General features: G+C 37.4%; 1 protein-coding gene across 5 annotated transcripts in view; it reads left to right on the top strand.

Moving 5' to 3' along the window:
• The first annotated feature begins 3,705 nt into the window (after nt 1-3,705).
• eps15l1b (epidermal growth factor receptor pathway substrate 15-like 1b) overlaps nt 3,706-22,785 on the top strand; it is a 78,573-nt gene continuing 59,493 nt past the window's right edge. For 3 of the 5 annotated variants that reach the window (XM_079820357.1, XM_079820358.1, XM_079820359.1), the window contains exons 1-14: nt 3,712-3,756; nt 5,338-5,379; nt 5,552-5,641; nt 5,724-5,771; nt 9,586-9,681; nt 9,940-10,005; nt 10,093-10,218; nt 12,955-13,014; nt 13,683-13,955; nt 17,813-17,982; nt 19,209-19,365; nt 21,549-21,620; nt 22,138-22,223; nt 22,601-22,673. In XM_079820357.1, coding sequence (XP_079676483.1) covers nt 3,730-3,756; nt 5,338-5,379; nt 5,552-5,641; nt 5,724-5,771; nt 9,586-9,681; nt 9,940-10,005; nt 10,093-10,218; nt 12,955-13,014; nt 13,683-13,955; nt 17,813-17,982; nt 19,209-19,365; nt 21,549-21,620; nt 22,138-22,223; nt 22,601-22,673 — 1,386 coding nt within the window. In that variant the 5' untranslated portion in view covers nt 3,712-3,729. Of the gene's footprint in view, nt 3,757-5,337; nt 5,380-5,551; nt 5,642-5,723; nt 5,772-9,585; nt 9,682-9,939; nt 10,006-10,092; nt 10,219-12,954; nt 13,015-13,682; nt 13,956-17,812; nt 17,983-19,208; nt 19,366-21,548; nt 21,621-22,137; nt 22,224-22,600; nt 22,674-22,785 lie in introns of all 5 variants that reach the window. The other 2 variants (XM_079820356.1, XM_079820360.1) reach the window with 2 other exon arrangements.

The raw sequence follows: 22,785 nt of genomic DNA, 5'->3' as shown, positions 1-22,785 counted from the left end.
CCTACCCTTAAACTTACTTATACCACCACACCTGTCCCTAACCCTACCCTTAAACTTACTTATACCACCACACCTGTCCCTAACCCTACCCTTAAACTTACCCATACCACCACACCTGTCCCTAACCCTACCCTTAAACTTACCCATACCACTACACCTGTCCCTAACCCTACCCTTAAACTTACTTATACCACCACACCTGTCCCTTACCCTACCCTTAAACTTACCTATACCACCACACCTGTCCCTAACCCTACCCTTAAACTTACTTATACCACCACACCTGTCCCTAACCCTACCCTTAAACTTACTTATACCACCACACCTGTCCCTAACCCTACCCTTAAACTTACCCATACCACTACACCTGTCCCTAACCCTACCCTTAAACTTACCCACACCACCACACCTGTCCCTAACCCTACCCTTAAACTTACCCACACCACCACACCTGTCCCTAACCCTACCCTTAAACTTACCTATACCACCACACCTGTCCCTAACCCTACCCTTAAACTTACTTATACCACCACACCTGTCCCTAACCCTACCCTTAAACTTTCTCATACCACCACACCTGTCCCTAACCCTACCCTTAAACTTACCTATACCACCACACCTGTCCCTAACCCTACCCTTAAACTTACCCATACCACCACACCTGTCCCTAACCCTACCCTTAAACTTACCCATACCACCACACCTGTCCTTAACCCTACCCTTAAACTTACCCATACCACCACACCTGTCCCTAACCCTACCCTTAAACTTACCTATACCACCACACCTGTCCTTAACCCTACCCTTAAACTTACCCATACCACCACACCTGTCCCTAACCCTACCCTTAAACTTACCCATACCACCACACCTGTCCTTAACCCTACCCTTAAACTTACCCATACCACCACACCTGTCCCTAACCCTACCCTTAAACTTACCCATATCACCACACCTGTCCCTAACCCTACCCTTAAACTTACCCATATCACCACACCTGTCCCTAACCTTACCCTTAAACTTACCTATACCACCACACCTGTCCTTAACCCTACCCTTAAACTTACCTATACCACCACACCTGTCCCTAACCCTACCCTTAAACTTACCTATTCCACCACACCTGTCCCTAACCCTACCCTTAAACTTACCCATACCACCACACCTGTCCCTAACCCTACCCTTAAACTTACCTATACCACCACACCTGTCCCTAACCCTACCCTTAAACTTACCTATTCCACCACACCTGTCCCTAACCCTACCCTTAAACTTACCCATACCACCACACCTGTCCCTAACCCTACCCTTAAACTTACCTATACCACCACACCTGTCCCTAACCCTACCCTTAAACTTACCCATACCACCACACCTGTCCTTAACCCTACCCTTAAACTTACCTATTCCACCACACCTGTCCCTAACCCTACCCTTAAACTTACCCATACCACCACACCTGTCCCTAACCCTCCCCTTAAACTTACCTATTCCACCACACCTGTCCCTAACCCTACCCTTAAACTTACCCATACCACCACACCTGTCCTTAACCCTACCCTTAAACTTACCCATACCACCACACCTGTCCCTAACCCTACCCTTAAACTTACCCATACCACCACACCTGTCCTTAACCCTACCCTTAAACTTACCCATACCACCACACCTGTCCCTAACCCTACCCTTAAACTTACCTATACCACCACACCTGTCCCTAACCCTACCCTTAAACTTACCCATACCACCACACCTGTCCCTAACCCTACCCTTAAACTTACCCATATCACCACACCTGTCCCTAACCCTACCCTTAAACTTACCCATACCACCACACCTGTCCCGAACCCTACCCTTAAACTTACCCATACCACCACACCTGTCCCTAACCCTACCCTTAAACTTACCTATACCACCACACCTGTCCCTAACCCTACCCTTAAACTTACCCATATCACCACACCTGTCCCTAACCCTACCCTTAAACTTACCTATACCACCACACCTGTCCCTAACCCTACCCTTAAACTTACCCATATCACCACACCTGTCCCTAACCCTACCCTTAAACTTACCTATACCACCACACCTGTCCCTAACCCTACCCTTAAACTTACCTATACCACCACACCTGTCCCTAACCCTACCCTTAAACTTACCTATACCACCACACCTATCCCTAACCCTACCCTTAAACTTACCTATACCACCACACCTGTCCCTAACCCTACCCTTAAACTTACCTATACCACCACACCTGTCCCTAACCCTACCCTTAAACTTACCCATATCACCACACCTGTCCCTAACCCTACCCTTAAACTTACCTATACCACCACATCTGTCCCTAACCCTACCCTTAAACTTACCCATACCACCACACCTGTCCCTAACCCTACCCTTAAACTTACCCATACCACCACACCTGTCCCTAACCCTACCCTTAAACTTACCCATACCACCACACCTGTCCCTAACCCTACCCTTAAACTTACCTATACCACCACACCTGTCCCTAACCCTACCCTTAAACTTACCCATACCACCACACCTGTCCCTAACCCTACCCTTAAACTTACTTATACCACCACACCTGTCCCTAACCCTACCCTTAAACTTACCCATACCACCACACCTGTCCCTAACCCTACCCTTAAACTTACCTATACCACCACACCTGTCCCTAACCCTACCCTTAAACTTACCCATACCACCACACCTGTCCCTAACCCTACCCTTAAACTTACCTATACCACCACACCTGTCCCTAATCCTACCCTTAAACTTACCTATACCACCACACCTGTCCCTAACCCTACCCTTAAACTTACCTATACCACCACACCTGTCCCTAACCCTACCCTTAAACTTACCCATACCACCACACCTGTCCCTAACCCTACCCTTAAACTTACCCATACCACCACACCTGTCCCTAACCCTACCCTTAAACTTACCCATACCACCACACCTGTCCCTAACCCTACCCTTAAACTTACCCATACCACCACACCTGTCCTTAACCCTACCCTTAAACTTACCCATACCACCACACCTGTCCCTAACCCTACCCTTAAACTTACCTATACCACCACACCTGTCCCTAACCCTACCCATATCCCACCTCAATATCAGCAAAAGTATTTTGCAATACAACATGAACACAATAAGTACACAGTACTTATTTTTTAAAGTGTGTACATAGTAGGTTAAAGCCACTTAATATAAAGTGGGACCGCAATAAGTATAAATTATGCATAATTACATGCAAATAATGACCCTGAACTAAATCCTAACCCTATAGTAAGTACATGTAGTTACTTAATATTACTCAGGACTTAAATGTATAAATGCAGTGTAACAGAGACACCTTAAAATAAAGTGTAAATGCATTTCTTAAGTAATGTGCTTAATTTTATTAAATATTTATTCCCCCCCCCCAAATAAACTGTGAACTAGGTAAACAACACATTATTCCACATACATAAATTGTTTTCAAAGTTATTTTCGTTTCTGCATTGTTCTTTACCTTTTTTTTGTTTTGTCCACATTTTGGTATACACGTTTGTTTCAGAATAATTAAAAACAGTTGATGTTGATTATATATGTCATATCAATAATATGATATTTACTTTAATCAATAAGTAACTATTTTCCTCCCCACGATTTGACATTGGCTGTGCGCGCTCACGAGACTCCTCCTGTGCGCGTCCTCGTGAATCAGGAAATATGGCGGCGCTCACTCCACTCAGTCAGGTAATGACTTCAAAAGTTTGATTAAAATCAAAATGTAAAATACATTCTCAGAGGATTTATCTAAATGATGTTCTCTGTGTGTATAAATGCCGTCACGTCTAGTTTAGTATGAACGCGCGAACGGCGGTTTCTCATCTGAAACGCGCGCGGTTATCGATTGTTGTTAGCTAATATTTCTCATTTATTGTTTTCAGTTTTGTCTAGTAATATATTTTTCCGATGTCCAGTAATTGATTACTAGCCGATTTGCGCTTTCAGGGACGCTTTTTTTGTGCAACTTTTTGACTTTGTTTATGTCGGGACAGCTGTTAGTGTGACACCAACATGAAACTGATACGAAACTGCTCAATGTTTAATTGATTATTGTCAATGACAGCAGTGAATTTTTCAGTATTTTTTTCAGAAACATTAGTCTGATGTGTTATGTCAGCAGTCAGTTTGTTTACAGTTTCTTTTAAGAGAAAAAACCCTTGTGTTTTTATCATGTGACGTCATCGACGCCCACAGCAGCCCCTGCCCTTCCAGTTACTGTATTACTAAAAATTAATCATATAATGTATATACATCATGTTATTTATTGTAAAAGTCACATGAATATAATTTATTGGGAATAATCAATGTGAATAATAACAATGGCAAACAAAAACAATAGTTAAACATTCGGATGAGGGAAAAAAGGGGCTATTTTTATGAAAATAATACCACAATAAAAATATTAATGGTATACAAATACACATTTTCTCCTTTTTCTCAAACTTTATGCTGTTCACTGGCAAAGTTCATTATATTGGTAACGCTTTACCAACATTTCTCATTAGTTAACGTTAGTTAATGAGCAAAAGATTTATTGCATACAGTATTTATTAAGCTGTTCATATCAGCTCAAGTATATTATATAATATTAACAGATACAACTTTTGATTTTGTTAATTCTGTATTAGTAAACATTGGAAACTAAGATTAAAGGCGCAATATGTACGATTTTTGGATTAAAATATCCGAAAACTCTAGAGCGATGTTATATATTTTGTTGACTTGTGTACTCACATTATCCTAAATATTTCCAAGAATAAGATTATAATAATTTATTTTGTAGAAACCATAAGACACTTTAATATATGATGTGTTTTATTAGACAGTTGAGCAACTTTTTGGATCATTCATAGACAGAAAACTAATCATTGTCATACAGCTCAACACAGTTGTTTAAATCTGGTTTTGTTGATTTACCTAAATTTGTCTAATATGATCTCGCTCACTGCAGTGTGAACAAGTGTCTCATAGTCGCATTATAACAACTTTAACACACTCAGATGTATCTAATATGATAAAACAGCGCTCCGTTTCCACACAAAAGCATGAGTGGCATAATAAAAGCTCAGCAAAATCATCATGCTACGCATTTGTTTTTGAATAAACGACCTGAAAAAATTACATATTGTGCCTTTTAATAAAGACTTAAGTATTAAAGTCTCAAAGTATTTTCATTGTTAGTTAATACTGGAACCTTATTGTGTAGTGTTACAATTGTACTTATAATTTTACTCTTCTTATTATTAATTTTCATTCATATTTATGCAGCTATCAAGTGGAAACCCTACATATGAGAGCTTCTACAGACAGGTAAATTCAACTTTTACTTCCTGAAAGGGATGAACCTGTATAGAGATTTCAGGAAATGCTGTTTGAAATGCAATCGATAAAGCCCATCAGTATAATATCAATATATTATTGGCTGATACGGATAATGTGGTGTTTATCTTTATTTCCTGATGGCCTGTCGTGTGTGTTGCAGGTGGATCCAGGAAACACTGGGAAAGTGGGCGCTGTGGATGCCGCTCAGTTCTTGAAGAAGTCAGGGCTTTCAGACAGCACATTGGGCCAGGTGGGAGAAAATAATACCTGAACATCTGAAAGCCTTGAGATGCAGCGCTGGAATGACTGTGTGTGTTTGCCTTTCTTTACAGATCTGGGATCTGTCAGACCCTGAGAGAAAAGGCTACTTGGATAGAAAGGTAAATCCCATTGATTCATGTCAGAGTAGGCATTTGCAAATGATCTTTGACATCATATTGATATAATATTATATTTTTTGTTTGGCGTCTTAAATCCTGTTTGTACAGTTTAATTTATTGAACGTTAAACGGTTAGTTCACCCAAAAATGAAAATTAGCCCATGATTTACTCACCCTCAAGTCATCCGAGGTGTGTATGACATTCTTCTTTCAGACGAATAAAATCTGAGTTGTATTAAAAATGTTCTGGCTAATCCAAGCATTATAATAGCAGTAATAGTTGCTCTGTTTTTGAAGTCCATTAAAAATGCATCTGTCCGTCATATAACTGCTCCACGCGGCTCTGGGGTTTTAATAAATGCCTTCTGAAGCAAATCGATGCGTTTGTGTAAGAAAAATATCCATATTTAAAAATGTATTTAATTTTTTTCTATGGCTCTGCATCAGCCACCATCACTTCCGGCGAATAAGGTCAAAATACCGGCGCGATCATAGATATATACATAGATTCCTCATTAGTGTCTGCGCGGATCGGTCGAATGAGGCATCTACGTATATATATCTTTGATCACGCCAGTATTTTGACCTTATTCGCCAGAAGTTATGGCGCTGGGAAAACTAGATGACATTCGTCTGATAAGAGGTAAAAAAATAACATAAATACTGTTGGGTTTCTCTCAGAAACCGATCTTTTCGTGTCTTTAGACATCAATGTGTCGCCAAGAGCCGCAGGGTTTAATAAGGATTCGTATGTCTGTGTGTTTTTACTCTCATTGATCTCATACTCTAAAATCTCCCCATTGACATAATTTTACGACTATCACACTGCAACGGTTGGAGTTAAAAATCTTCATTTGTGTTCTACTGAAGAAACAAATACATCTACATCTTGGATGCCCTGGGGGTAAGCAGATCAACATAAAAAATAGTTTTTGGGTGAACTATCCCTTTAAATGTGCATGCAAGCAAAATTTCTACATTTAAGCTATAAAAAGAATTTTTTTAGTTTACATGCACGTTCTTAACCTGATTATGCTTAATAAGCCAACAATGCACGTCATCATGTAAAGTCATAAACGGCTTAAGCATAGACAGATCATCACAGCTAGATTTTTGCCCCTTACACCAGAAAGTAACGCTTTAACCTGATTTCTGTCAGCTTATTTAAGTGCGCATGTGTGATATGTGCCAGGAACGTGTCTACAGACAGAGCGGGCGTTTGTAGAAAATATGGGGAGAAACTAAATCCTATCATTAAAACAGAATTTACTGTTTAACATGGAAAGAAGCAAAATTTGGATTAATAAATCAAACAAAATAACACGTAATTTATTTCTAGAGGTTCTGACAAACCTTTAATTGCTCCAATATATTTACAAATGTTTCATTAATTCAAATGAATTTTTTAAAAAATCAGCTTGAATTAAAGGGATAGTTCACCCAAAAATTTAATTTAGCCCATGATTTACTCACCCTCAAGTCATCCTAGGTGTATGACATTCTTCTTTCAGACGAATACAATCAGAGTTATATTAAAAAAATAGCTTTATCATGGCAGTGAATGGCAGCCTAAAATTTGAAGGCCACAAAAGTGCATCCATCCATTATAACAGTGCTTCACACGGCTCCGGGGGTTAATACAGGCCATGGGTTTGGGAAAGCAATGGGTTTTTGTTAGAAAAATATCCATATTTAAAGTAATAAAGTATAAAGTAAAATATCTAGCTTCTGGCAGACCGCCATCTGTATTAAACGTAATTTAGATTTTTGGGTGAACTATCCCTTCAATTGTAAATAACACAATTTTAGTCAATGACTGGGAGACTTGAACATTTTATTGAAAATCGGTTGGCCATGGGTAAATTTTACCCCGTATTATATATATATATATATATATATATATATATATATATATATATATAATATAATGACTTTTAATTTACTTTTAAGAAGTGTATTCTCAACATTGCAGCATTTGCATGTCTAATCATCTCCAGACAAACATATTCATTATTATTTGAATGTTCGAATGTGTTACTGCCTCTGGAAGGCTTTTGTCTTTCAAATACATTAAATTGTACAAAGTCATGTAATTTCATATTTACATGCAATGCAAGGATTCCTCAACTTTTTTGTCAAGTTAATAAATAAGGTCAATAAATAAATAAATAAATAATAATAATACATTACTAATTAAGTTTACGGTTCTCTGATGTCTGTTAATAGTCACATGACATCCAGGTAAACAAATAAAATATTTTTAACCTTTTTCAAGATTCAAGATTCAAGATTCAAGAGTTTTATTTGTCACATACACAGTTATATACACAATATACAACTGGCAGTGAAATGTAAACAGGTCCGCTCCATGGACAGTGCAAATAACAGTTACAAGAAACACAAGGGGAAATTGAAATAGAAATAGAATAAAATTAGAATAAAAAGTATTAACATAAGTAGAATTATAAATAAATCAAGTAAAAGATAAAAATAGGATTTTTTTTTTTTTTAGTAAGACAAATCAGATCTGAACATTTGCGATGCACAGTGTGGACAGTCAATTATTATGATCAGATTCCAGTCGAATACACAAATAATCGGATTTGGACTGACAGTGTGAACACTATGTAAGGCGGAGACGGTCCACTCGAACATATATGAATGGGATAATTGTAGGGGTGTAACGATTCGTTTTAACTACGAATTTGAGGTTGTCGATACGATTCAAGGACGATATTAATTTAGAACGATACGATCTGAAACGATTCAGTGACTTGAAATCGATTCAGTAACTTTTTAGCCAAAAATTCAACCAGTGTGACTGAAATAAATACCTGGATACTGGTCAGTGCAGGTGAAGTTTCCTAGACTCCTGTTGTTTCTTGTAAGGGAATCGGGTATCAATTAATTATGGATATAAACAAACAAGTAAACAACAATTAATGGCAAATGCATTCACATTTTATTTGAATAAAGTGCAACCAACAGTTTAGGTTGAATTAACCTTTTCTGCTCTCATTTTCAATATTCAATACATTTTCAATAAAAGTGCAACCAACATTTCAACAGTAGGTTTACCTGCTACTTCTGCTTTTGTTTTTCAACATTAAAATATTACAATATTAATATAAAAAATAAAGTGCAACTAACATCTCTTCAGGTTTAATTAACAGTAGGTTTACCTGCTACTTTTGCTGTTGTTTTTCAACATAAAAATAATACAAATACAGTATTAATATCAAAAATAAAGTGCAACCAACATTTCTTCAGGTTGAAAGAGCAAAGTGTTTCCACACACTGGACCGCAATGGTGGCTTGATAATTTCTCGCTCATTGGCTTCTCCTTTGTCATCCGCAGCGATGACGTTACAGATAGGCAGACTGAATCGAGTAACGTTTAACGCCTTTATCATTAAAAGTGCTAAGAAAAAACATCCATATAAATTCTGACGTGCTTAAATCCAATGCGTTATTTCCTATTATCGATACAATCGATTGATTACCTTTGTTACATCGATATATGTCGTCTGGAAGGCCAACTTGCCGAGCACAGATTGATGTAGTTGCATCATAGGAATATAAATCGATACATCGATGAATCGTTACACCCCTAGACAATTGTTATGCTCAATATGTCGACTATAGAAATGGACACATTAGCTGAATTGAATAAAAAAAGCATCACAACCTGGCTGTAATTGACAGAAGCTATTTGCAATTTTAAAAAATAAATTCACATCCAAAATTGTCATTTATTAGTTGAAGATCTGTATGAATGCAGTTGATTATGAGTTTAACCCCAATCTCTATTAAGGGTTTCTTTACTGCCCTGAGGCTGGTGGCTTCGGCTCAAGGAGGAAGTGATGTCAGTCTGAACAGTCTAGGCCAGAACACACCCATCCCTAAATTTGTGAGTATTGGCACTTTGGATATACGTAATGAAATTCAGTGATCCTCATATGTTTATCTGAATAGCATGTGTAAAATGAAAGTATTGCTTTGTGAGTAACACCTGATTGTGTCATCCTTAAAGTCACTGTCAGTCAGTTGAATAGCTAATGTTGACAGTTAATCGCAGTTAATGCGTTTGCATGCTGATTTGTTAGTCGTTCTGGTTAAAAGCTGCTAAATCAACACATGTAAATGTCCGTGTGTGTGTGTTTTGCAGAGAGACGCCGGCAGCCCGTCCCTTAACATCACAAGCTCTGCCTCTGATTCCATCTGGATAGTGAAGGTACAGAATTACTGGAATTTGTGATGGAAAACTCATTTGTGCAACAATGCTTCAATGTTTCTTTTCCATTGTGTTTGGCTTCACCAGCCGGAAGATAAAGCAAAGTATGATGGGATATTTGAGAGTCTGTCTCCCATTGGTGGGCTGCTGTCAGGTGATAAAGTGAAACCAGTCCTCATGAACTCAAACTTGCCTCTCGACGTGCTTGGAAAGGTGAATGTCTGCATTACTTTGTAATAGGCCTGCACTGTTTTACATTATAGACCAATAGCCTATTAATTTTACTGATATTGTACTGATATTGGACATTGTTTTAGAAGTCTTGTTGATGAAGTCTGTATTAATAATGCATTATAAGGTTATTCTAAATGCATTATATTACATGCATAATGTCTTATAAACAACATTTATTATGTGTTGTATTATCTGATAAATAATCATAAGAATAGTTACCCATTATAACACCAAATTAAAGCTGCAAGCAGCGATGAAAGGGAAAACTTTGAATAGTTCATAACTCTCAGGAAAACAGCGAATAGTGGGCAACATGCATTTAAGCGGGTAAATATAGGGAAATATGGCAAAGTCAATTCGATGTGCCACACTTCCTGTTGCCAGCACGTGGCGCTTTGACTGTAACTGAATATTGGCATGTCGATGTGTTCAGGCCAGGACACTAATAAAACGTGCAGTTTGGGGCAGATCGGCCAATGTATACCCAAATTACAACAGCTTCCTGTTTCATGGCGAAACATTGAAATTTGTCAGGCCGCCACGGACACGCCCTTCAGTGAAAACTCAAGATCGTCGCAATTTAACATCACCATGGCCTTAAAGGGTAACTTCAGTGGTTTAGCATTAAGCTTTGTATCAGTAGAAACCCTGGTAGTATATTTGAATTATGGTACTTTTCCCCCTCATATCCCCCTGAGACGAGAGAATTATGCATTTTATTTCTGGAAAAAATCCTCCGATGACACAAATATCGTAATTTTGCGTCATCTGAGCAGCCCTGCAGCTGCATCTGTGACGTGACTTTTGTTCGGCTCACTCACACTTTATTGAAAACACACTTTCAGTTTTTAATTGTAGTGTTTATTCTCTAACTGAACGAAATTATTTTATTACTATGAATATCAAAACGACGTTGGGGGCGGTGCCGCGATGGGTAAGTGATAACCAGTAGCTGTGGCTTTGGGAGTGGCCTCGTAGGGCAGCGAAGCAAGTGCATTCTGGGAGTTGTTGTCTTTCATCCACATGAGACAAAAATACATTTACTGTCTTTTCTCAGTCTAGAAGGCACCAAATTCAAAAATAATTTCACATTTCTACTACATAAATGACACCGTTTAAATACACATTCATCTTCCCAGCCCTGAAGTGCCCCTTTAAGATTACACCTACCAAATATGTTGAATATGAAGAATATGTTTTTTCTGTTGGGTTTCAGATTTAGCTCCCATTGACTTTTTTGTAGGTATTGTAGGCTGTTACATGTGTGTACTGGATTACATACTTGTACATGAAATGTAGCGCAAACTGCACTTAATTAAATTTTTGTAGGTGGCTCTATCGAGCCATTTTGCCCCACCTAATTCTGAAACCCATATCAGACATAAATGTTCACCACTTCTGACGCGTGTGCAAAGTTTTATGAGTTTTCGAGCATGTTTAGGCCCTCAAAAATGCGTTTCATTTTGGAGAAGAATAACACTTAATAGCCCTAATGAAGCCTGCATTTATAATGCAACATAAGGCTATTCTTAGTACATTATAATGCATGCATAATGCCGTATAATGTGTTGTATCATCTCACAAATAATCGTAAAACAGACCCTTATAAATAGTCCACTTATAAATATTATAACCGCATTATAAAGCTTTTTAGACATTTAAAAAATACTTTGTTTTTGTCACTTTAAGCCACTCATAAGATGTAGTAAACAATGTCAAGATATGAAACTATGGGATAGATAATCCATTATAACTTAAGTGGATAAAATTATGTTTTGTGTGTTTATAAATCATCATACTCTTAATAGTTATAACCACAATTCATGTTATTCATGAGATGATACAACACATTGTAAGGCATTATGCGTACATTATAATGCACTAAGAATTCCCTTATGATGCATTATAAATGCAGGCTTCATCTGGTGTTATAATGCATTGTACTCATAAAAGTTATAACCACAATTAGGTAAGGATTATAATGTATTTTAACTGTTGTTATGATTATTTATCAGATGCTACAACACATTATAAAGTTTTTTATAAGGCATTATGCAAGCATGTATTATAATGCATTAAGAATACCCTTATAATGCTATAAAAATAAAGGCTTCATAGAAAGTGTTTTTTTGTTGGTTTAGTTTTATAAACGGCATTTACAATTTCAATCTAGAATTGGATTCAAGTGAAATCAGGCATATAAATATCAAAATAGTAGCAATTATAGGCAACTGTTCAATACAAATATTGTCTTTTTACTTTAAAAACACACTAAATTTGAAAAGTCTGGGGTCAGTGTGTGTTTTAAAAATAAATAAATAATATTTTATTCCACAAGGAGGCATTAAATTGATCAAAAGTGACAGTAAGGATATTTATAATATTACTAAAGATTTCAAATAAATGCTTTTCTTTTAAACTTGCTATTCATCAAATAATCATGAAGAAAACGCAAAAAAACGTTTTCAACCTTGATAATAATCAGAAATGTTTCTTGAGTAGCAAATCAGCATGTTAGAAGGATTTCGGATCATGTGACGCTTAAACTTTCTGACGTTTGTATATACATGCATAAAAAGATATTGATATAGTTTGTTCCAAAAATGAACTATTCAGACTAATGCAGAATAGAATAGAATAATATTTGACATACATTGTAATGTTGTTTAGTATATTAGTGAATGTTTTTTCAGCTTTTATCTCTCTGTTTTGTAGATTTGGGATCTCAGTGACATTGACAAAGATGGGCACTTGGATAAAGATGAGTTTTCAGTGGTGAGTCAAATGATGCATCAAATAAAAATACCACTTTATGTGCTTTTATTAGTAGTACTTTAGTGATGTGATCAAACCTCTAAAACTAAATATTAGTTCAGCGTGTTTATCGTCCTGCAGTGTGTGCGCTCAGACATGAATGATTCAAGGTTTTCTGTTACTTTACACTCTATTTTTTTTAGGGCTGTCAAAAGATTAATCGCGATTAATCGCATCCAAAATAAAAGTTTGTTTTACATAATATATGTGTGTGTACTCTGTTAATTATTATTTATATATAAATACACACACAAGCATGTATATATTTAAGAAAAAAATATTATTTTTTATATATAAAACATTTATATTTCTATATATTATAGATTATATAAATGTATATACATGCAAATATTTCTTAAATATATACATGAATGTGTGTGTATTTATATATAAATAATAATTAACAGAGTACACACACATATATTATGTTAACACAAACTTTTATTTTGGATGCGATTAATCGCGATTAATCTTTTGACAGCCCTAATTTTTTTATATTAATCACACTGCTCAATGTGCAATATCTCAAAATAGATTATGGAGTATTTGTGGATATTATTATCTGTGACAATTCCAATGCTCATTTTGTCATCTGTAGGAGAAAAGCTCACAATATTTGCTCTTTGCAGGTGATGCACCTGGTTTATGCAGCCAGAGAGAAGGGGCCTCTGCCGTCCACCCTCCCTACATCTCTCATCCCTCCATCCAAACGCAAGAAGATTCCAGGCGCTCTCCCGGGATCAGTTCCCGTTCTTCCCTCTAGTCCGTTCCTCCTGATGGAGACCCTGCGGCCCGTGCCGGCGCTTTCCAAGAGTCCTCTGGGCAGCAGCACGAATCTGTCTCCATCAGACTCATTCAAGCGCTCCACCCCGACACCACCGCAGCCTCAAACACACACACAGGTGAACACCAGAAATACCTGTCCAACCACATTCTTATCAGCTCCTGGAGCTGAAGTCTACATGTTTACAGAGTTTACTACATGATAATGCACTGTGGAAGTTTGTCTGATTGGGCATGATTTGCTACTTTATTTAGAAACCAGAAACAACCTACAGTTCTTTCACCAAGTTATTTAGTAACACAGACTAAACCTGTACAGAACCCAAGAAACTCTAATGTTATCCTTCAAATGACTTTCAATTTAAACTTCATGGGCAGTCAGGTACCATAAAACATTAGCCTGACGTCGTCATACTCAATTCTAGTCAGAATATGAGTCTGCTCCTGCTCCGCTGTGATTATGGGGCGTGTTTCAACCGAACCAGGAAAGACCTCAATTGGATAGACCTACAACCAATCAGAGCAACGCAGCGACGCATAACATTAGTTGTCAAATGTCAACAGAACTCATTTGCACTGTGTTGCCAAGTCCGCGGGTTGAAGCGACCCCAATTATGTGATATACAGACTCAGGAATGCGAATTTTAGCTGCCAGCCCTGCCAAAATAACACATATTTTACCCCCCAAATGCCTTTTTTCCCTGGAGAACCCCCCCGGAAAGCTATTGGGCTTGTTTTTGGCTAGTTTTGAGTAGCAATTGGACTGGTTTTGTTGTAAAAACTTGGCAACCCTGTCTGCACGCACGCTGGAATAACGTTAGAAGAAAAAGATGAGTGTAAACGATCTTTGTCGGTGTTGTAAAAAAATAATTTAATGATACACAGAGTACTTACCAACACCATCATCATTTCAGAGAGAAATAGTAAAGGTGAACGCATATACGAACAAGTTCTCCGTTTAGGATTAGAACAAACTCAACCCAAGCGCCTTTGATGACGTGGATGATTATGTTACTGTTTATCATCCGTCCATCATCGTCTAAAGCCCGCCCTGATGATTTCATTGGTCCGAACAGTTTCTGTTCCTCTACGGATCAAGTCCAGACCGAACTGCCCGAGTTAAAATCTTGTGGGCGGGGCTAAGTTCAGCTGGCATCCAGGCTAATAAAACAATGAACCATTTGAGATTTATAGACTGAAGTTTTTGTCTTCAAGCCATTTGCGCAAGAGTGTGCTTTTATATACATTTGTGTACTTTTTAAATAATAGTTTGTGAAGCAGCCTTGACGTCACATGGCTCAATATGACAGCACTACATGCAACTCAGATAGTTTGGTTGTAAATTAAAATTAATAATAATTTAATCATTAATACAGATGCTGCATCCAGGGCTTAGAGAAAATACGGTATTTTCCACTCATAATTACGACTTTGTGGTGACATACATGTGCATTCAGCTTGGAATTGCAATCTTTCTGGTGTGACTTGATCACACCCTAAGGACATTGCCTTGTTGGATACAGTGTGCTCTGTTTGTATAATAGATGCATATAGAAAATTCACATAATGCACTTTCCAAAAATAATATCAGGGTTGCCAACTTTTAAGTTCAGGTTGGAGTGAGATTTTTTTGGGGGGGAGGGGCGATATCGATTTTGATCTTGATTCAGTATCAATTCATATGTATATAGCCTACTGTACATATCAGGAAACATAATTTTGCAGTAGCACTATTTTAGCACTTTAAACATTTCTTGGGTTAAATTATACGTGTTTAAAGTCATTAATATTAACTTGTGTGTGTTTATATAAGTATCATTAAAAATATTAGGATGTAAGTTATTAATGTTTTAAAATTTCACATTTAAAGAAATCTAGTGTTTGATCATATCTAAATATTTATTAAAATGCAAAACTGCAATACTTTTTTGAGCTACTAGATTAGATACATGTATATTTATTAAAAAGCCATAAAGGCACCTACTGCATAATGGCTTTACAAATGAAAATTATTATTTTTCCAGCCACAAAATGACTCTAATTTGCCTCTTTGAATTGAAATTCTCTATTTTAACCTTAATTACCACACTAATTGTAATATAAATAATAAAAATATTGCAAGAAAAATATTTTAAGTGGTCATTAATTGACAATAATTATTGCACAAATAGTCTTTAGTACCAAAAGATCTCCTCAAAATATTCAATAAATATTATTGAACTAAAATATAGAACATTTATTTAACTGAAAAATACTTAAGGTGTATGGTCACATTTGACCACCAATGAGTGTGACCAATTAGTAAGGGCTAAATACAAGAAAAACATTATTAATGTTAACAATGTTGCATCTCCATCACTCTCCATTATAAAACGATCCTGTAAATATGGTTGACTTATAATCAATGCACACTATGCTGGAAGTATTAAGCGTTTTATGAACCAGGTGACCGCTCAAACAGAGAAAATCAACTTAATATACTTATAAATATAATAAAAAAATTATATTTATAACATATGATACAGTTAAAGGGTCATGAAACCCCCTGTTTCAGCAGCAGTCAGTTCTCACCAAAATGCTCTAAAAGTGGGCGTGGTTTAACGGCGGAGGGGGACGAGGGGAGACCGGGAGACTTACAGCACATCAACAGCTTCTGATTCAGACAATTTTATTTCTCTCTCATTAAAAGCATCAAAACTTCCCACAAATGCATGCTGCAAATGACCATTAAGTTACACGCAACACAATATACACATGGATTTTTAAGCTCACCGTTACACAAATACATATATATCCTGTCGCTGCGTCCCAATTTGCATACTATCCGTACTAAATAGTATTCGAAAAAATAATTTGTATCTCCCAAATCGTAGTATGTTGAAAAGAGTATTCCAAAGATTCCCGGATGGTTTACTATTTCCGGTCAGAATTGCAGATCGAAGTGCAGATCGATGCGCACTCTAACGGCTGATATTACCCACAACCCATTGCGAGATGGACGAGGATTCGATTAGAACTACAAACGCCGATAAAAAGTGTTAAAAAAACTACAAACATGACGGTTAAGTAGAGAGGGTTAGATAAAGGGGTTTGAGTGAGCAATTATCAGTATTTAACCTGATGAAAAGATATTTATTCAATATTATCCTCATTATATTTCACCTGCAGCCGCATTGTGAACTTTTGTACTGATATGTTTAGACATTAACTTTTAAATGCATCATTATATTTAAACTGCAAACACACGAGAGGAGTCTCTGCATTATAGACTCATGAATGGCAGATCAACGTGCGTCTACATTTCTTTCCGATACTTTAGGAAATCAAACTGAATGTGGAGGATTTGAACTGTGACGTTGATTGACAGGGCAGTTTAAACGGTGATGGGATGCACGTAACTAAGCAACAGAGTCCGTTATAGATGATGAAGTAGTATGTCCCAAAGCTTGCATACTTTTATGCTACACACTCAAAAGTATGTACTTTTTCTTCACAAAAAGAGTACATACTTTTAGGTCGTAGTATAAGTAGGCGAATTGGGACGCAGCATGCGACACCTATAATTCAATGGACATTTAAACGCACAGCCATTCGCAATTTGTTCTCTGCATCGAAAAAATATCTGAAACACACTGTTGCATACCGTTGATAACTTTTTTAATAAGCCGTTTGGTCGGTTAAATTACACTCACAGTGTGGATGAATCGTGTTTGTGTGAAGACTCAGGATCTGTTGAAGAGAACGTAGGCAACGCAGAAACTCATACAAAGCTGAAAAAACACTCGTTTTTGATCCATTAATGCATCTCTCAGTATGAATTGTTGATGAATTTTTCAGTATACATTATTTAATTTGATTGGTAACAGCCCTATAGTGTCATAATCTAGTTTAATTTATTGATCAAATTTAAGAATGTAAAATTAAAGCTGAAGCATAGCCTGTATTTAATAAGACAATGGGAAATGTGTTTCAAAAGTCTTTGCAGCCGTCCTCAGATCACTGGGTGGTGCCGGCGGATGACAGAGAGCAGTACGAGGAGATCTTTGATCTGGCAGACTCTGATTTTGATGGCATGGTTGGAGGAGGTGAAGTGAAGGATATCTTCATGAACTCTCGGCTGCCTCAGAACGTCCTGGCACAGATATGGTGAGATTAATCCGAAAAATGCAATCATATTTCTAAGTAAAGCCCTTTTTTAAAACCATGCTTGTGCTTGCAAAATGAACCATTTGTGTTCTTGTCCTACAGCATTAAGGCCCTTTCACACCGGACGCGTAACGGAAAAGCGAAGCGGAAAAAGCGAATATTTTGTGTGCGAATAGTTCGCGTTAAAACCATTCACACCAGCCGTGGCGCGAGTTTGCGACGTTTCAGAGCTCCAACATTGCAAAACATTCGCGGCGACAGCTGTGAAACACGGACACGTAATCATTCAGTGGAGACGAGCTTTTAATTTTCTTTAAAAGACAGAAGAAGGCTTTGGGTGCACCCAGTCTTAAAGAACAGAGAGTCTGAAGGGGAGTTTGCTAATCTTGTACAGGAGCTAAAACTTTATAATGGCCGGTTCCTCACTTACTTTCAAATGTCCGTGGGACAATTTGAGGAGCTCCTCCAGACAGAGACGGTAGCAGCGCATCTTACGACACACACACACACACACAGACACACACACACACACACACACACACACACACACACACACACACACACACACACACACACACACACACACACACACACACACACACACACACACACACACACACACTCTTCAGGAACGGCTCGATCCGGAGCTCCTGTGTTTCCAGTTGAGTCACAATGTAAACATTTAAGTGCCACAGTCGTACTTACGGAAACACATTCACTTTCTATAGTCGCGGACACAATTAGATAAAAAAAAAAAATCAATGTATTGATTATAATATCGAAGTCTGTAGCCTATAGTCGGCAAACACAGTGGCATCTGTACAGCTGTAAACACAACTACAGCTGTAATCTCGTGAGAAATACGACACCTGGCAAAGGTTAATGTTGATTGAATGGCTAGTGACATCAACTGGACATTTCGTCACCTTTGTTTCCTTGTATGTGATTGGTTTAAGCCTTTTCTGTCGCTGCAAGTGTTAAAAAAAAATCGACATCGAAACGAAAAAAATAAACATTGTTTTTTCGCCACAGCACATTCGCGTTCGGTGTGAAAGCACTCATTACACAAACAGCTGATCAAAAAATAAAACCATCGCGCAAATTATTTGCGCGTCAAAATCGCGTCCAGTGTGAAAGGACCTTTAGGATTTATGATATGTTGCACATTATCTTTTTCATGCATGTGTTTATAGAAGCATAACGTTGTCTGTGGTTTTGGTCTGCAGGTCGCTGGCGGACACTCAGCGCACCGGCAAACTCACCATAGAGCAGTTCTGTCTGGCAATGCACCTGATTCAGGAGGCAGTTAAAGGAGTGGACCCTCCTCAGAGTCTGACCCCTGACATGATCCCGCCGTCAGAGAGAGGGGTCACCAGCACACCTGTGAGTGGGCGGCACGCACACATGCATGATACATATATAAGATCCTATTAGTTAATGCATTAATATTAGCTTACAATCAGCAATACGTTTGTTACAGTATAGGGGTGGGCGATATCTCGATATTTAAAATATATCGAGATATTTTTAAAACACGATATGGATTTTGACATATCGTATATATCGATATATTGTTTATATTTAATAATGAAACCAGCTCGGAGGCTACAGAACTCGTCTTAAAAACAACTGGCTCCATTATATGGAGATACTTCGGTTTTAAGGCGTCGGACGAACAACAGACAGATGTCTACTGCCATGAATGCCGACAGTTGGTTCTCAAACACTTGATCCAAGATACAGTTTACCTAGGCAGCATTACTTTGCGAGACAAGAACTCCCGCGACTGTACACTACGGAGAGAGAGCGGCTTGGTTGCTGGAGAAGGTTACTTACTATGCCCTTGATTTGAGTTGTTTTATTTTTGAATGAAAATTCATTATTTGCATGCGTTTTAAAGCCTTGCGCGTAGGGCACCATTCGCTTTCCCGAGCGCGCGCACTAAAAGCCTGTCAAACAAGTGATTACTGGACTAAATCTTACTGCGCTAATACTGTCAAATACACACAAGGTTAACATAAACACAGTCGGTTATGTCTAAAGTGAAAGTAAAATCGGCGCGTGTCTTTATATTAGATGCGTGAAAGTCTTAAATTGACAGCAGTGCAGTAGTGAACACGCTGCCGCTTGTCCTTAAAGGGACAGTTCACTCTAAAATGATGTCATTATTTACTCACTCTAATGTTGTTCCAAACCTGTATTAATTTCTTCTGTTGAACAGCTGATGGTAGCGATTGACATTCATATTATTATTTCCTACAATGGGGACCAATTATTATTGGTTTGGTTTCCAATATTCTTCAAAATATATGTTATGTCCAACAGAAGAAAGAACTTTATTCAGGTTTAAAACAACTTGAGCACGAGTAATCAATGACAGAATTTTCATTTTTGAGTGAACTATTCCTTTAGTGGTTAATAAAATAACAAAAGACAAAGACAAAAAAAAAAACGAGGTATGTATTGAACTGTGGACTAACTGTATTGTTGCATCCCTACTTTGTTCCTGCATGAACTGCCTACCTCTTTGCACTTCAATAAAAAAAAAAGACTCTGTGGTATTTGGCATATTTGTTTTTGCAGTAGTTTTTGGGGGGTTATTTTTCCTGTAAAGATATCGAGATATATATCGTATATCGAGATATATTTTTTGCTCCATATCGCCCAGCCCTATTACAGTATTCATTCATCTTTGTTAATTAACTGTTCATTGCTACTAGTTCATATCAGCTCAGGTTGTATCTGTTAGTCTAGTTAGTTTTTGGATATTATTTATAAGATGGGGTAGACTGGGATATAACTAAAATCTATCCTATGTCATTGGGCCCTGTCATACACTATATACATAGTTTCAGCCCGACGCAGTTATCATTTTCACCTCCATCTGTTCGCCCAGGTGTGTTCAGAAGCATTGTTGGTGTGTTGCTATTTTGAGGAAGTGAAAACGACTGTGCAATTGACCAACACAAACCTGCTCTGAAGTCAATAACGCAGTATTTTTTGTGTCATTTAAAGGCTGTGTTAGTAATTTGTGCCTATAGACAGGTGCACAACGCACGTACACTCTGCTTATTACACACACACACACACACACAGGGACGCGCAGCAGCACACATACATGCCAAATAGTAAAAATAAAACGATTACTCTCTGGAGAAGCATTCAGTCTTTCCACTCGCAAATGTAAATAGTGAATCCGCCATGGTGTATGAGAACCTGGTTTTTAAAGGGAATGGGAGATGAGACTCTGATTGGTTTATTGCACGTTATGCCCAAAACACACCCATGACTCATTAAGAGACGAGGGACAACCCTTTTGGACCATGTGCCTGGCACTCCAACCTTTTTTTTCCGTCGTTAAATTAGCAAAAGTGTTTTCGGACACGCCCTAAGTGCACCTGCGCCATGTTGAAATTAACATTAACTTCGATTAATAAATGCTGACTTAAGTTAACTAATATTACCATTTCATTTATTACATAACATGTGGTAATGCATATTTTTGATAATACAGATTATTCAATGCTTTACAAATGAAAGGTACTGATTGTATTTTAATGATCCAGATTCTCTCTGCATTCACACCGTCAGTCATGTCTGAATTGACCCCGTTGACCCCATTGACCAGTCTGAGCAGGGTAAGTGATGTCAGTGATGTTCATTGATTGAACATATCAATGATAAATTGATATATATTGATAAATTGTGTTCTTAACTTCCTTTTGACATAATCTGGATTTACACATTTGCAGATTTAATTGCATTTCTCAATCCCATTCTTCCTCTCTCTCTACATTTCTGTCAACTTAATACTTAATGAAGAAAAAAATACACTATATATATATATATTTGATAGTGTTTTTCATATTACAACAGAATATGTTTAATATGGCTATAATACTATTGATTAACTTATTTTAGGTTACATGTTACATCATCAGAAAATAAAACACTTTAATTAAATATTACATAAGACACATTTTTTTTTCTTTATTTACAATATACAATTTAAGAACGTAAATGGAGTACATTTTGATTTTTATGTCTGTCTTTATGTTCAAGCAACGAGACTGCCACCTAGTGCTCATGGATGAGCACTGCATGATTATAGTCTTACTCTAGATGACTGTCTCTGACATAACATGATTTTTCCAGGACAGCAGCAGTTCTGTTGGTTTGGTCGAGCTGACGGGAATCAAGGATCTCGATGACATCAACCAGGAAATCTCCCAGCTGCAGAGGTCAGAGAGTTTATAGATGGTGAATTATATGCTACACATCACCATATACCTTGCATATTAGGTCACACTTTAGATTGGGGTCAAATTCTCCCTATTAGCTACAACTTTTACCTCAATAAACTCAGAATTACTGCTTCTTAATAGTTAGTAAGGTAGTTTTTAAGTTTAGGTATTGGGTGGATTAAATTATGAATATGCTCATGCAGAATAAGGCATTAACATGTGCTTTATAAGTACTAATAAACAGCCTATATCCTAGTAATATGCATGATAATAATAAGCAACTAGTTAATAGTTAGAATGGGCTCTAAACTAAAGTGCTACCCCTATTTTACATTATTTTCAGATTTTTTTTGTGTGCATTGCTTGCTTCATAGTGAGAAACGCATATTGGAGACAGAAATCAGACAGAAAGAGGAAGCCCTGCGACAGAAGAACGGTGAAGTCCAGGTGAGGCTGATCTGCCGCTGCCGTCTGAACTATGGATGTCATGAGAACCGATACTTTGGTAACAAGTTGGTATCAACATTTTAAAATCCTGCCGGTACGTGTTTTTCTACAG

This window comes from Gobio gobio (genome assembly GCF_949357685.1).
Source record: "Gobio gobio genome assembly, chromosome: 6".
NCBI lineage: Eukaryota > Metazoa > Chordata > Actinopteri > Cypriniformes > Gobionidae > Gobio > Gobio gobio.
The sequence above is the reverse complement of the archived record's forward strand: the minus strand, read 5'-3'. Positions and strand labels throughout refer to the sequence as shown.